At 32.2% G+C, this 16,490-nt stretch overlaps 1 protein-coding gene across 2 annotated transcripts in view; it reads left to right on the forward strand.

Annotated features, from left to right (window-relative positions):
• Positions 1-15,632, forward strand: part of LOC128989761 (uncharacterized) — a 91,010-nt gene extending 75,378 nt beyond the window's left edge. Inside the window, exons 2-6 of one of the 2 annotated variants that reach the window (XM_054411801.1) lie at positions 6,660-6,720; positions 8,466-8,537; positions 11,231-11,367; positions 13,593-13,707; positions 15,432-15,632. In XM_054411801.1, coding sequence (XP_054267776.1) covers positions 6,660-6,720; positions 8,466-8,537; positions 11,231-11,367; positions 13,593-13,707; positions 15,432-15,534 — 488 coding nt within the window. In that variant the 3' untranslated portion in view covers positions 15,535-15,632. The remainder of the gene's footprint in view (positions 1-6,659; positions 6,721-8,465; positions 8,538-11,230; positions 11,368-13,592; positions 13,708-15,431) is intronic. The other variant, XM_054411810.1, reaches the window with a different exon arrangement.
• The last annotated feature ends 858 nt before the right edge of the window (positions 15,633-16,490 follow it).

Below are 16,490 nucleotides of genomic sequence, written 5' to 3' on the forward strand. Positions count from 1 at the left end.
AAGCTAAAGTAAAAAAAAAAAAAAACATAAGAAAACTGCAAACTGTGATAAGAGTATGCCCTTTGGTGGGAATGTAGTTTAAGGTTAGGCAATGAAAATGAGATGGGGAGGCACTGACCAAAGTTGCTATAATCCAAAATTGCGGCGATTTTTCAAAATGGCTGCCCGTATTTTGGGTTTTATATATTTTATTTTGATATACATCATGCAAAATGGCGATTCTGATAAATTTTTACGTTTTTAGGTATAAGCTAAGTAAATAAGTTCAGTAATAAGGTAATAAACGTAAATTTGTTTACAGAAAATTTTTATCACCAAATAAAAAAGCGCTATATTTTATAAGTTGCAGAATATTTCTACCAACACCATTTTTAGCTAATTTGCCTATAGGGAAGTAGCTATTACCGTAGTTACATGGTAAGACCTAGGCCCGGGATCGATTTACTTTATCATTTTAATGACCCAAAGGCCAAAAACACCATTCGTTCAAATTTTTATATATGTATATATTTGTGTGTGTGTGTCCGTGAACGCGATTAATTGAGTATTGTTTGTCCGATATTGATGAAATTTGGTTTGAAGGTGAAAGGCGGGATAAACTTGAATGAGTTCGCGAAACATCATGATTGGACCATGGGAACGGGTTTTTACGGGGGGTTTTATGGGGTAAAAATTGGTTTTCTTAATTTTTGACCCTCTAAACACAAAATTTTCTAATTTCTCTCCGGACTTTTTAAAGAGCAAAACAAATAATTTAATTTAATTTAATAATTTAATATAAAAACAAATAATTTAGTATATAAAAGTGTTTTTGTACAATTATTGGTTACGGAGAAAATTCCAAAAATTGTTATTTTAAAATTCCCAAGTTATTCTTATGGAGAATGTTGTAAAATGTTGTAGTTTGCTTGTTTATGTATACATTTTGATCGAACTTGGTAAATTTATTTATTTTATACTAAGTTATTAATATTATACTAAAAACACACACTTTTTTACCCTCCCTGTAGCAGCAAGCCTAGGTACTCATAAAACCTAATGCTAATTAAATACATTTAATTGAAAATCAACTCAGGCAAATGGAAATTTGCTTAGTCTGCAGGTTTGCTGCGGTGGGGGTATTTCTGATTAATTTCATTCCACCCACACAGATTTTAATTGAAAACAGTTATACAGGGTGTCTCAGACCACCCGGCCGGCTTGTATAGCTCCAATATGAAAGCAAATGGAAACCTAATTGCAACTGGAACCCCCTATTTTGACCCCAAGGAATTCAGCTAAATTATTTTCAACCCCAAAAAAGCACCCCAAAGGGCAGATTTTGGGGGGTGGGGGTGGTTTTTGGGAAATTTTCAAATGTAAAGGGGGGTCGTGTTATACCTCTTTTTAAAGGTCCTTTAGTCCTGAGTATTTTAGTGGAAAAGGATTTAAATTATCTTTATCCCTATTTACAGGGTGTTCAAAAACGTACAAAAAATAGACCTTTGAACTACTTTTCACTGTAAAGAGGTGGAATTTCGTGGAAGGTTCAAATTTTGACAACACTTTAATTTATAAATGAGCTTTCAAAAAACTCTGGTTTTAACCCTTTTGCTATCTTTTTACTTATGTTACGCATTTTCAAACTTTTTGAAGTTTCAAAAGCTGTTATCTCAAAAATTTCAAATGGCAACATCGGTTTCATTACAAACCACATTGTAGCCCTTGAAGTTTGCTATAATTTTTGTATTTAATGTTTTTTGGTATCTTCATTGGTTAAAGAGATATAGCAAAATTAGTGTATTTTAATGTTTTATTAAATGGTATTCAAAGTGTTTGCAAGTGTGTGTAAATGTACACGTCTAGGTCTCAATTAAAACTAATTATGTTTTAAAAATTTAAATATTACCCAGATTGTTAAACTTGGAGGATTAATAAAGGAAAAAACACAACTGCAAATATTCTTAGTTATTTTACAATTTACAAAATTCTAATAGTGCTTTGAATTAATACTGTCTATAAATGCTACTGGTAAATAAAAAAAAAATCATCATGAAATCAATGAGCGTGTGCGTGAAACTGGTCACGTTTGATCAGATAAAACAAATTATAAGGAACTTACTGGATCTCTACGAGAGGTGAATGCACCTGCGGTAGTAAAATAGCAATACAGTACCATAATAGTGGAGAAGAAGTACTACGTGCATAAACAGAGTTGGTGTTTGCATGGAACAAAATGGAAGGCAATTTAAGCATTTGTAGAAGTCCATCGGTATGTAGGCTATTAATGCTGATTCAAACAAATTATTCATTCAAAGCACTAATAGAGCCATGGAATTGTAAAATAACTAAGAATATTTGCAGTTGTGTTCTTACCTTTATCAATCTTCCAAGATCAACAATCTGAGTACTATTTTATTTTTTTAGACAAGAATTGTTTTAATTGAGACCTACAGGTTTACATTTGCAACAGCAAACACTTTGAATACCATTTAATAAAACATTAAAATACACTAATTTCGTTATATCTCTTTAACCAATGAAGATACTAAAAAACATTAAATACAAAAATTATAGCAAATTTTAAGGGCTACAATGTGGTTTGTAATGAAACCGATGTTGCCATTTGAAATTTTTGAGATAACAGCTTTTGAAACTTCAAAAAGTTTGAAAATGCGTAACATAAGTAAAAAGATAGCAAAAGGGTTAAAACCAGAGTTTTTTGAAAGCTCATTTAGCAATTAAAGTGTTATCAAAATTTGAACCCCCCACGAAATTCCACCTCTTTACAGTGAAAAGTAGTTCAAAGGTCTATTTTTTGTAAGTTTTTGAACACCCTGTAAATAGGGATGAAGATAATTTAAATCTTTTTCCACTAAAATACTCAGGACTAAAGGACCTTTAAAAAGAGGTATAACACGACCCCCCTTTACATTTGAAAATTTCCCAAAAACCACCCCCACCCCCCAAAATATTCCCTTTGGGGTGCTTTTTTGGGGTTGAAAATAATTTAGCTGAATTCCTTGGGGTCAAAATAGGGGGTTCCAGTTGCAATTAGGTTTCTATTTGCTTTCATATTGGAGCTATACAAGCCGGCCGGGTGGTCTGAGACACCCTGTATCTATATCAATATCGGCGGGTAAACCATTTATATCATCAAAGTTCTGAAGTTTTTGACAAGCGTTACATATCCGGTGCTACAAGCATTTACACTTTTATTATTTGCAGAACAAATCAAACTATCATTATCTGTCTTTTGGCACAGTATAAAAATGGTCCAATCAACAGCTTTTGGTTAATATCTACCCAAGTCACTCTGAGGAACTAAGTGTAATGGCTTGCCATTTTTAGAGTCTAATCTTCATTCACTTGAATCAGAAAAAAATAAAAACCCCCAGAACTGGCACCGTGTTAGGCCCGGTTGCAACGGCCAAATTTGTACAGGTTTTCCTAAAAAAAACTACACTCAGAACGTGAGCGATACATAATAATAAACAAAACAATGACCTGTAGAATCAGCTGTTTGGCAATATTTGTCTATTTAGCATTACCAACCTGGTTGAGAAAAATAATTGAAAGTGTCATAATTTTGTTGACATTTTTATCCTCTTATATTTTTATAGAAAAAATATCTCAAGGGGGAAGAAGAAGCTCTCTTTACAGTGATTTCACATTAGTTTTATTTTTCTTATGTCTCGAAATGGATGTAGGCAAATGTGAAAACACACTATGTAAATAAAACGTTGTAGGTGAATAACTTAACTCTTAAATAAACAGCTTTTTGGTGACCTTCAGAATTGGCTGAACACAAGTACATTTTCAGCCATAGATTATAGAGATGATATAATTGTAATGTATTACAAACTTGGTATTAAATTAAAGGCCGGAATCTCCAAAATAAGATTATACCAATATTTAATAGTGTTAATGCCATTTTCAAGCTTTTATTAGTAAATAACTAAGTAAACACAAAATACGGGCAGCCATTTTGAAAAATGGCCGCCATTTTGAATTATAACAACTTTAGGCAATGCCTCCCCATCTTATTTTAGTTGTCGGACCATAACCTACATTCATACCAAAAGGGGTTTTCTTATCACAATTTGCAGTTTTGATATACGTAGCTCCCCCACTAATAGAAGTATGGTAGTTCTTTGTGATATTATTAATCGCTACTGATGTTATAATGCGATCAGCTAACAAAACTAGGTTTTAAACACTTTTTGAACTAAGTCTTTCACAAGGAAACATATCCATTAATAGTTTCGCATTATTAAACAGTAATAAAAATATTTACTTGTCCCCTGTTATCATAAAAAGTAGTATTTTTTCATTTAAATTAGGTCTCACTTACAAAACAACTTATTTCTCAAAATTTTACTTTAAACATTTTTTTTATCTGATTCATGCACTCTTTAACTTTTCCGCATTCCAGATTTAAGGCATAAATACACAAAATCGTGAGTAGATTGGATCAGCTAGGAGTGGTGGTTATTTTGAAAGTGGTTACAGTAAAATACCAAAAGAGTTAACATAAGTTTAGCCTGGAATGATTTGCCAAACCTTTAAACATATAACTCCAAACAAATATCCTAACAGTTATCTGAATAAATTATATTGTAGAATATATATTTTATAAATAAAATCAATTCCGAATAAGACAAAATTGTACACTTTACTACTCTAAAAATACATTTGTGTTTAAAGATTTAAATAAAAAACCTTATCTGATAAGTAATTAACAGAACATGTAGTATTACTTTTAATGGTAACTGTAGGAAGACTCAAAGTGGATTTCGTGCAAAAAGTTTCGTTTCTGCAACCGAGAAACTATTCCTAAACGTAAACAGTTCTCTTGAGTGGCTAAGTGCCACTTTGCACGCTAGCAACACAAATAACTATTTTACCAGACTAGGGTAGTTATCTGGTGAATTTGAAACTTAATTCGATGAACAAAAATAGTGTTTTGCAAGCCGGAGTCAATAACCATTAATCTGGCCCAAGGGCAGAGTATAAAACATTAGTAGATGTTTTTACATGAAACATCCACTTAAAGGACACTATAAAAGGTTTTCATAGATATGAAATCATTGGCGTTTCCTATCATAGAGTACTATTAAAAGTGTAACAAACAAACAATTAAATTCACATTCTACTCTTTGATAGGAAACCATGTGGATTGGTGAGGGCCGTATAGAAAGGGATAACATTTTACTACCAACATTATTCAGCCAGCATATATTCAATAAGTTTCAACAACTAATTAACATAAATTGACTTACTGTTATTAACACAAATTGTCTTTATCGTTATCAAACATTTCATCATCATTCAAAACTGTATAAGAATCTTTGCGGAGCAATTTATTTTAGTTTATTGCATTTCTTGTATTTTCATTATTACATTTCACAGCTTAGTGTTTTTTTATGGCATGAAGATTTTTACTTTGGAAACTGAGGCAATATTAGGACTTAATAATTTGTTGTACTATAAAACCTCCTCTTCTTTTTTGGTCTTAAAATTCTAATTTTGGTCCATTTCGTAAAATATATTGCTACAAATTACACCACTAATCTAAAAAAAATCCACTTTTGTAAAAATTGTTAACCAAAGACGTAAATTGTGATCATCTTTCAAGATAACGGTAGTGAAAAAAAACTACTTTAAATATCCAAAATTAACTATTAGATAATGTATTAAGTTATATATCTTTACAGTTGGAGTAAACTGGAGATGAACTATTATAAATACACCCATAACTTTGATTAAAGTAATTAACTGCTTAAAGCATATACTCAATCAAAGTAACCACTTTGTGAGTTTTACGTTTCAGCCAGTAAATTACTAAAGAGCTTCGGCTGACAAAGCTGGACGATATGAAAGGTAATTCCAAAAGCCAAGGGTTTAATAAGCCGACGTAACGAGCACTGGTCACAGCCGCAGATTCAATTTTGATTTTCAGATAGTGTTGCCCCCCCCCCCCCCCCCGACAGCACTCCCAACCATCACCTCATACCGTTAACTGTGGATAACTGGTGGACATTGGATAGGTTAAAGACATCAGACCTCGTGTTGTACCAAGGTTATCTAGTTTTCTATTTGTAATCGTTTGAATCCAGTTTAAATGTTTAAATCATCTCTTCCTTGACACTCATATATTAGTAATCTCGTGTAATTAAAGTGATGAAATAGTCCGATGAATTATTGTGATCTCAAAACATCGAAATTGATTATTGGGATTCGTTTGGGTATATATATATTTGATAATCGAATGGGTCTAATTGACTATTTTATATTGCAGTATTTCGATTGAATATTCGCCTCGTATCTTTTCCTACGATAAGTAGTGTTTTAACTACACGACGTTTCGGGAGGTAAGGGAGCTCCTCCCGTTTTCAAGGGACTAACTATTGTTACCTAACTACCCTGGAGGAGTTTCCAAACCTCCCTAAACGTCGTGTAGTTAAAACGTAGGGCAGGTTCATGAACTAAAATTATAACTACTCAATACACCGACATACCATAGGGCTACTTAAAAATTCTTATCAACAGAGTAAAACCAAAAAACGACAAACCTTAATTACAAAGCAAAAATGTAAAAACTATTTTAAAAAGTGTAAAATACACAGATATCCTAATATAAGACTGTGATTTTCCTAAAAATGTATTTTGTGTTGCAGTGTTGTGCGGGGTAGGAGTGGATATAACCATACATCAGCACTCCCTTGGGATATATTTGGTGTGAGTATGACGCTTCTATAATACACTCCTACATAATTACCCTATAATCATTCTATGAAATAAGTGTGCAATTTTAATACAATTATATGATTTTTCAAATGTACTTGTTCTCTAGGGGTACAATTTGTGTGAGTATAATACTTCTGCAAAATAATCTTTTCACCACACTATGATGTTTTTGGGTGTATTACATACGTTAATTGGTGGCTGAAAGTTACGTTTTGCTGGCCATGCCAGCTGTCATCGTAATTTGGGGACCGAGCAGGTTTTTACAGGCCGGGGCCGCAAAATCAGCTGTCCGCTTACTTACTTAAAACATTAATGCATTTTAAATACACAATCAAAATCCATAGCATTGCAATAGAACTGTGTTATCGTCACCGTTGCCTAGCAACTATTTATTTTTATTTTTGCTGATTCCTCAAATTATTTCTTCACATAACCTTAAAGTTGTAGTTGTGTTGACTATCAGTGTGCATTATTATGGTGGTGAATAGTGGTAATAGAGTATAGTGTGGTGAAAAATAGCGTTCGTACCACGGACCGAAATGGTTTTGCAGCTCTCGATCGATTTAAGTTCTCGACTTCGTCTCGAACTTAAAAACTATCTCGAGCCGGAAAACCCTCATTTTCGGCCCTAGGTACGAAATATACTATTACAGGGTTAGGCAAAAGTCTGGTCACCCCCAGTTAACTTTTCAACGCGTTGCAGTAGGAAAATAAATCTTGGCGCATGTTTGCACTTTTTCATCAAAGTCACAACTTGGCTGGCACCTACAATGGGGTATTTTGGGGGCAGCCCCAAATTTTCGAATTTAAGCCCCTATCGAGTAACAGCTTACTTTAAAGGGTGTTATCAATAGAAATTAAATGGTGCAATCTGGAGGTCGATATGATACTCCTAACCAAAATGGTAGTCATTTTAAAATTTGAAACTGTTTGATTGTCATTCATTAAAATAAATTGGAAAATTTACTCACTCGACAGGGGTATTGTATATATAGATGTAGGCTGAGCAAAAAGAAATATAATTTCAGTCAAAAGTTTCTATCCAGCCGTCGAAACCATGTTGATACAAAAATAGATAAAGGTAAGGCCAATGTGCGCCAAGACACTATTTAGAATCGATGCACTTACTTCTCAAACTATTGATTCAAAACTTATACAATGCATAGGGTCTTACCCTATTATCTTTGTTTCGTTGAGAAATAAGTAATTTCAAGAATTTTGAATATCTTCTTCCCTTATCCAAGGATCAGACAACGCATGATCTAATTTAATCTCAACAGACCACTTACAACCCTTACGAGGACTCGCACATTTGTTTTTCCTCTTGGGTTGTAATTAAAACCCTTGAGTGGAATTCTAAAGTCTAGCAATCTCGAAATGTGTTGCCTCCAGGCTTCTCGGGACTCATGTATTTTCAGTTTCAATTGCACGTATACTCAATGATTACACTAATTAATTTACCTCGTATGACTTACAAAACACTTTTTATTATATTCTTTCTCGTACCCTATTTTACTCTTCTCAAAAATTGCATTTTCGAAAACATTAATAACTTAATTCCTAAATTGAGACCCAAAAATTGTCAAAACCACAGTATACAGAGAGGAGCCGCCACCACTTTAAATTGTAGAGGATTTTAGTAAATTCAGTTGGATTGTTGTTACACATTTATTTATAACGATACGATATTTTACCAAGTGTTATATAAGATTTAATAAACAACTTTTTTGCTGTAGGGCTGCCTCCTTCCTTGTGCTGCTCCTAGAAATCACATGGGCAATCACATTGTTCCTACAAGTATGTATAAGGTAAGAGGTTCGATTACTCAAGAAGCATTATAGTGTAAAAAAGCATGCTTTTGATTTGTTTATGATAATAGAAATAAGGAGTCTGTCATGCCACGAATATTAGAACAGAAACGGTATGAACCATAAACATAAACAAATTTCGTCACTGGCCCAAACGTCCATACTCTAACTATAACTATAGCCATAACAGCGGGTTTGGGAATTTTTAGACAGTTCCCTTTAAATATGAATTCAAAACATGTTTACTCCAGGTCATTGAGGTTATTTGTTTGTGTTTATGCTCCATACAGTTTCTGTACTAATATTCGTGCACCATACGAAAAAGTTTCGCTTAGTAACGTTCAAATGCAGCTTTTATAAAATAATATCACCCGTTGCCTGAACATTGCTTTTTTGTGGCATGAGATAATTTTATTTTTTGAGTTGATTGTTTTGGACATTATTAAAGATAAGATTCTAGATCCCGAAACGTAATAAGAACATTTTTTTTACTAACTCTTATGGGAAATCTCCGTAATAATCTGCAGTCGATTTGTTACTAAGATTCTGTTCTACTCTTAATCTTTTTATTAACTTTATACGTTGTGTTTAATTTGTATAAATCCCTGAGAAATCCTATGCTGAAACATTTGTGAATCAGAAAAGAAGTATTCGCCAGAGAAAACAAACTCTCACTCATTGTTTAATTAAACACAAACATTGCAAGCCATTTATTACGCACATAGACGGGCTGTAGGAAGGACTGCAGAAAGTGTTTAGTTGGTCTGCTGTGGAAAAAAATTTGGACTAGTGTTATAAAATATATTTGAAATAAATGTTCCATATGTCATACATTTTTTCTTGTAAAATCTAAGACAAAAGATTCTCTGGCTGATGTTATTATTTAGCTTTTTGCAGAAATGTTATTTTAGCTGTTGTAATAGGCTATACACAACTAAATTATTATATTCAACTTGTATACGAAATACGTTCTATTGAAGAGTTTGTTAAAAAAAGCCAGCTTATCTGTATTCATGTATATTAGAAGATAAGAGTGTACTGAAAATAAAGGAATTAAGTTTTCATACAACACAGAATAAGCAGTGATATGACTGTAATTAAAACATACATCGGTGTATTAATAGGACTGAATATGCAGCTTATTCGACCCCTAAGATTTAAAATGAAATATCATGTTTTAAATAAAAAATCAATGAAGTTATGTGAATATAAAATCAAGAGTTGATAATTCAAAAGTCACAGGACATAAATTAACAAAAATGTACAGTCCTCACACATTTTTTTTAGTTTAAGTTAAACTAAGTTGGTTTTAAAAAGTCAGCATCATGTGAAAATGCTCAGTTGATGAAGTAATAACAATGTGAGCTTTAGAACTCCAGCATTAATTCATCACAAAATATATAAATAAATTTACGTAGTATTTTTTTGACTGAAAGATCACGCTGAAATACATCCTACTGACCATTTAAAACCTGCAGTTATCTACAGAATGTATACTTGATGAAGTGATGTGAATGTGAAATCAAGAATTCAAGTATTAGCACATCAGAGAAGATACATGTTCGCTGATTCAGTATTCATGTTGGGTTTGAGAGGCACGGGTCTTGTGTGGTTTTCTGCAAACGCGTGCTTTCTGTATTTTTCTTACATTTATTATTTTACTATACACTTTTTTCTCTGATAAATAGAGTTTGGGTAGTATTTTAGCAATATAATGTGATAAGCTGCATTATAAATTGACAAAGATTAGTTAATACGTCATATAAATGAGCTCGTCTCTGATAGTTTTTTTGTTTATGGTTGATTTTATATTGTGTAGTTATTGATCCATTTGTTTTCCTAATTTTTTATCCAATCTTATTTTCTTGTAATTTTCATACGAGGAATCATTAATGAATCTGATGTACGAATAGTAAAACATTTAAAATTCTAGATTACAAGTTTATTATCCTAAAACATAAATACACTTTCGAGAGATAGAGCTTCCATTTCCATATTTAAATTGATGCAAGATTTAAAGTATAAAAGCACTTCGTAAAAATTTGCCCCCTTCAGTGTGTTGTCCAGTATATCAGTGTTTTCCTCATAAAACTTTTGAACCATGATACACTGGAAAAGCAGCTTATTGTATACTATAGCAACTTTTATGCATCACCATTATAAATTATATTAATTATGCATTGTAACTAAAAATAAAAGAGATAATAGTTAATTATGGAGATACCACTAAACTATGGTCTATATTTCAAAGTGTGAAGTCAATGTTCGTATCCATTATTCATAATTTATGATAAAATATTATATAAAATATGTCATGAAATATTTATAACATCTAGGTTAGAGCATTAAAGTAGTTAATTTCACCATTCTAAAGATGTCTTTTAAAATAATTTCTCGTTAAAAAAATTTAAATATAACTCTAACATTCCAATATCCAACAAAAACTACTCACCTTCGTTTTTATTCAACTATTCCACTAATAATTTTTTTTTACGTAATATTGATATTTTATTTTCTATCCTACCTTTTCAAAAATCTCCTCTTCTACCTCTTCAACTACATTAGTTCAGTTCAACTGTGTTCCACCCTCTTACTGTTCCACACCTACTTTTGCTCCCCTACTATTTTACTGTTGTCCCCTTATTCCTCTGCTATTCTCAATTTAATCTGTACATCCTCTTGTTTACACGTAGGAACGAAGACCACCCAGTGTTAAGGTGCTGGGATGTTGTGCTCTGGTGCGGTCTGTGGAAAAGGTCCATCCTCTACACCGCCATCGCTGTCGTCCTCTTCCTGCGTCCTCACAGACTCTGGCTGTCTCTGGTGGCAGGTGACTCATCTAACAATATTTAGGAACAGAGTGAACCCAAGCTTACCTGGGCTATAGATTAAGCTTAATAGGCCTACCTTGTGGATTTATAATTCTTATGGAATAAATGAAGACAGTTTGAAGATTGTCTGGTTAATGTAAAGGGTCGATTTTTTGTTCACTGTTTCTTGTTCGTATAGCCTAAGACTCTCATGGGGATTATAAAATAAGACTTGTTATCAAGGTTGTTTGTTACCGAGGTTTGCAATAACATGTTATCAAGGGTAAAATAAGTTCTAAGGGATTTTAAAATGACTCTTGTTATTGAGGATTTTGTTATCGAGGTTCCACTACTAATATACTGTATTTCTGTTATATTGTGCGTGGCCTGACGAGATAAAATTATTGAATTATAATCAATCCCTACTCCTCTGGTATTATACCATACAGTGAAGCACACATAATAAAATATACTCTGGAATAGCAGAGAAATATCCAGACAACGATTGTGGATTGGTTGTCTAAACGTTATTGAGATTAAACACACTAAAATAACTACAGATTTAAAACTGAATGAGAAGCCAACTTGCACGATTCCAAGACAACCACCCTACTTGACCAATGGGAGATTGATTTTAATTAATAACAACTAATGGCTAAGCGTAGCCTATATTGTATATCATGATTTAAATTAACGTACCTTAGTTTTAAAATAACTGATACTCTTTGTACAGCGTAACAATTTAGGAAGACGTGAAAAATAGGTAAAAATCATCACTTACAATACTGAAGGACCTTAGGATTGAAGAAAGTAGGGTATAGATTTCAAAGATAGATATATAAACACTTTAACCTTCAAACACTTAAACTTAATGAATACTCTACTCCTAAAACTTGTAAAAAAACTTTGCAACTGTACTTGGGGTTGATGAGACCAAAACGTATCATTCCAAAAACATTGTATCTCATAATATCGAGTTGGGAATGTCAGTTTAATCTATTTGGCCGCGTAAGTGCAAATATGTTTGAGATTTATTATCATAATTTCAATTTATAAATATTAAAATTAAATAAAACCCCTTGAAAGCATATTAGATTTATTGAATCACCAATAAATTAAGCTTTAATCATTGTGTTAGCAAAAAAATGGTTTGATAATAATTTGGATTTTTATTTTAAAAGATGAGGGAGAACATAGAAATATGTAACGAAATTACTGAATTACATTGAGCCTGAAGGGTTAATTTGTCTCGCAGTTGTTTAAAATGTACAAAAAAATCATTGAGAGTTCTACCTTACACAAGCTGTATGAAATAGAAACACAAGAACAACATTAATAACAATAAAGTTCCCAGATAAAGTTATGATTACTTTAGTTTAGATTGTGCAGTTCACCTCTGGTTTGCAACGAGTTTAGGACGCAGGAAAGAATAATGTGGTTCTTTATTCCTATGTAGATTTATCATAGAAGGAAGAGTATATTAGGACTTCTTCTAAGTTACCCAAAGTTTTTTTTGTTTAATTCAAACAGCTTCGTAGCAGGACATACCTCCTAACGACTTTATTGAAATAAAAGTCAGTACAAATGTAAATGGGTGAGGACTGTTATTATTGATACAATTAGACATTCCAACTTCGTGTTAAAATTGTCACCAGTTTTAAAATCCAAATCCTTGTAGTTTATGTGAACCACCAACAAATTCTGCTGGTATAAATTACTGATTTATGTCAGGTATACGGAATTTTTGCCAAGTCAAAATAATGGAATGATTTATTATCAGCTATTGCATCTGTTATGACCCTTCAATTTGGTCAGCAACAGAAATAAGGTATGAAGAACTTTAGACACTAGCGAATCCTTTGACGGGCACACACAACTATTTTCGTTTTTAATAAAACAAATTGGTAACAGCTGGTCCATAAAGATGGGATGTCTTCTTCAGTATCCAATAGTCAGTGGTTAAAGTAAGTGCAGAAATAATTTGTTTTGTCATTGAGACTATTCAATTTTGGATCTATTTCCAAAAGCTACTTCTCTAAACGTCCAAAACGAATCCAAGGGATTTTCTTAGCTTACAGCTTGTATCATTGGTGGCAAAGTTTATGATTTATCTTCAAGTAAAATTTCAGACCTGTAATTTTTCTGTATTTTTTGCATTCACGCATGGGTATGCGTGTAAGTGGGTGTAAGTGATACACGGATAAAAGGGCAATAATCAGCCTTTAAGTTGATTTTTTGTTTCCAGGAGTACAGCTGTCCATGCTAGCAGCATGCTATTTACTGATGAGTTGTCGTAGTCAATGGTACAGACGAAACTCTGGTAGACTGCTGCTCAGCCAAACACCCAGTGTCGAGGATAGGTAACACACAGATATATTTAACTAATTAACTTACATTTATGGAACCTAAACCTAGAACCTTTTCATATTTAGCTACAAGCGTAAAAAGTCAGGATCGTAAGATGACAGGATTAGATTGCTTATAATATTTTAGGAATTTCACTGATCAAATTTTATAATAGAGTATTTGCAAGGACATAATAGAGGTTTCCAAAGCCAACCCGTTACTAAAACACTTTAGTCCATTAAAATATTGGCCTCCATCTGCCTATTCCATAGCTTTAAAAGTTATGACCAATTTTTTATAGATGGTGAAAGAAAAAATTTATACTTTGATTCAACAATTTTGCATACGAGAATGTGTTTTCAGCAGAGAAGTCTGTCATTCATATATCAGTAGAATATTATTGTAGATAATGGAAGATAAAACGAGGGTACTTGTAAGAAAAAAAAACACCTTTCGGATTTGAAACACAACAGTTTCTTTTCAAAGATTATGCTTGTTTGAGACTAGGTCAATAACTAGCAGAGTACCCGTCCTTCGTACGGGGTTGGCATATAAGTACAAAATGCTTATTGCAGTTATACTCAAGCTAATTGAGTTTGCAATGGGGGAGGACACAGTTTGATAAAATTTGCTTCTTTCAATGTTCGGTATACTGTAGTATTACACATCTACCATAGCTATGATGTTCTGCCACTTCACCTAAATAATAAAAAAAAAAATATTATTAAAAATACGCAAAATATCACAAATTAATTAATTTAATTACAACTTTAAAATTACGCTTTAACATTTTTAAATGGTGAAATTGTAGGTATAGCATGAAAGGAATTAATATCTTACTTATTCTTTGTCCAAACCAAGCTTGATCAGTTATCGTTTAAATCTGCAAGAAATTTACAAATGTTTATGTATCGTGTAATTTATTTGTAAAATTCACGGTTTTCGTGGAATTCGGCATACAATATTTGAAATAGCCGATATTTTGAAACGGTTTAAAAGACTTATTCACATTTCGAACAAATTTAACGGCCAATAAGATGCAAATAAATGTTTGCAAAATTTTAAGCTTTTATTTAGCTCGAATCAATTAAGAGTTATTAATGTTTTTGCCAAAACACATACAGACAAATTTTTACCAAAGGAATCACTACGTAAAATTATGTCTCTGCCTTTTTTGAACACCATATAATTCACAACCATATAACCATATAATTATAATATGATTATACCATATAATTATAACCATATAATCGTACAATGTAAAACCAACTCAAAGCGCAATTTAATGCTTATTTATTGTCTTTCAAATTTTAATATGGTTGTGTTAACTACTTGTAAATAAAGACCAAATTTTAATCAGCTCCTTTGTCATCATCAGCTATGTACTTGTTTCGTCATTATTATAAATGTAGATTTTTTGCCTGAGTAAATGTCTGCATAGGATATCGCATTATGAGTCTGTTGTTACCATGTTTATGTATTTCTCTATCACACTGCATTTCCAATAGTCGATTATGCCAATTCGTGCAACCTTCTCATAGTTTTTTAATCAGCTTAAAAATTGTTAATTATCCTTGTTTTTGTTTGAATTGCTATGTTTGCCTTGTCTTCTTCTGCTATGTACTCTAGTTTTTGATTCTAGCTATTTCATATTCTGTCATAAGACTGTTACCAATGTATGCATTATTATAATTTGAGTTGTCCATTGAAAATAAATAACCAAGAATATTGTTGTCAGCAGGATGGAGGACGTCACAGAGATCCTGGACGACTCCTTGCCAGGTCCTGTAACAGCTGACAACCTGTCACCTCTAGATCAGGACAGCATCCTGGACATATGACGCAATACATTCATTTGATTTTGTACATTTGTAACGATACATATTTAATGTTTAATAAACAATAAAGCCTGTATATATGTATATACTTTTGAATTAAACATTGTTTTGATTTATTATTGGATATTGAAACCACTTTTATATTGTGATAAAGGTTTGTAATTAGTAAAGGTTTTTGAAATATTAAATATACAGGGTGATTGATATAAGTGTACCAGCCGTTTCATTCGAAAACCATAAGAGATATCAAAAAAAGTTAAAAGGTAACTTGTGAAATTTTGAATGGTTTTCGAATAAAACAGCTGGCATGCTTGCTTAGGCCTTTATCGAAACTCTTTCTCATGCAGAAATTTGAAAACTTAAACCATTAATATCTTTGAAACAGTTAGGTTTATGAAAAAAATCACAAGAATAAAATCGTCTTAAAATTACATCTTCTAACAGAATACATCATAAAATACAGGGTGTTTTGTAAGAAAAATCAAAGTTGGCGGCCATATTGAAAAAATGGCGGCTAAAATAAATTCTTTGACTTGACTACAATTTTTTAAATAAAAAATCCAAGGCACTTACCATTTAACTTTTTTTTATATCTCTTATAGTTTTCGAATAAAACGGCTGGCACACTTATATCAATCACCCTGTATAGGTTAAGTTAAAGCATTGTTTTAAAAACTCTACTATTTTGATTTTGTGTATTATCAAGCAATTAAGAAATGAATACATGACAAACTTTAAAAAATCATGCTATGCCAAGTTAGCTTTTCATACCAAATGCCAAATTCATAAAAGCACTTCAAATACTCATAAAGTTATAAAACAAACTGTTCTAACGTACCCTGGGAAACAAGCAATACAAGTGACTTTTAATTGAAGAAAGTTGGTTTTGGCTTTGCTCCAGTTGACATGCTTCAATCGAAAACTTGACAATAGACTCAAATGTTCTAAACCTCACTGAA

Source organism: Macrosteles quadrilineatus, unplaced genomic scaffold (genome assembly GCF_028750875.1).
Source record: "Macrosteles quadrilineatus isolate MER2022 unplaced genomic scaffold, UCM_ALF_1.0 Scaffold_1__1_contigs__length_201487025, whole genome shotgun sequence".
Lineage (NCBI taxonomy): Eukaryota > Metazoa > Arthropoda > Insecta > Hemiptera > Cicadellidae > Macrosteles > Macrosteles quadrilineatus.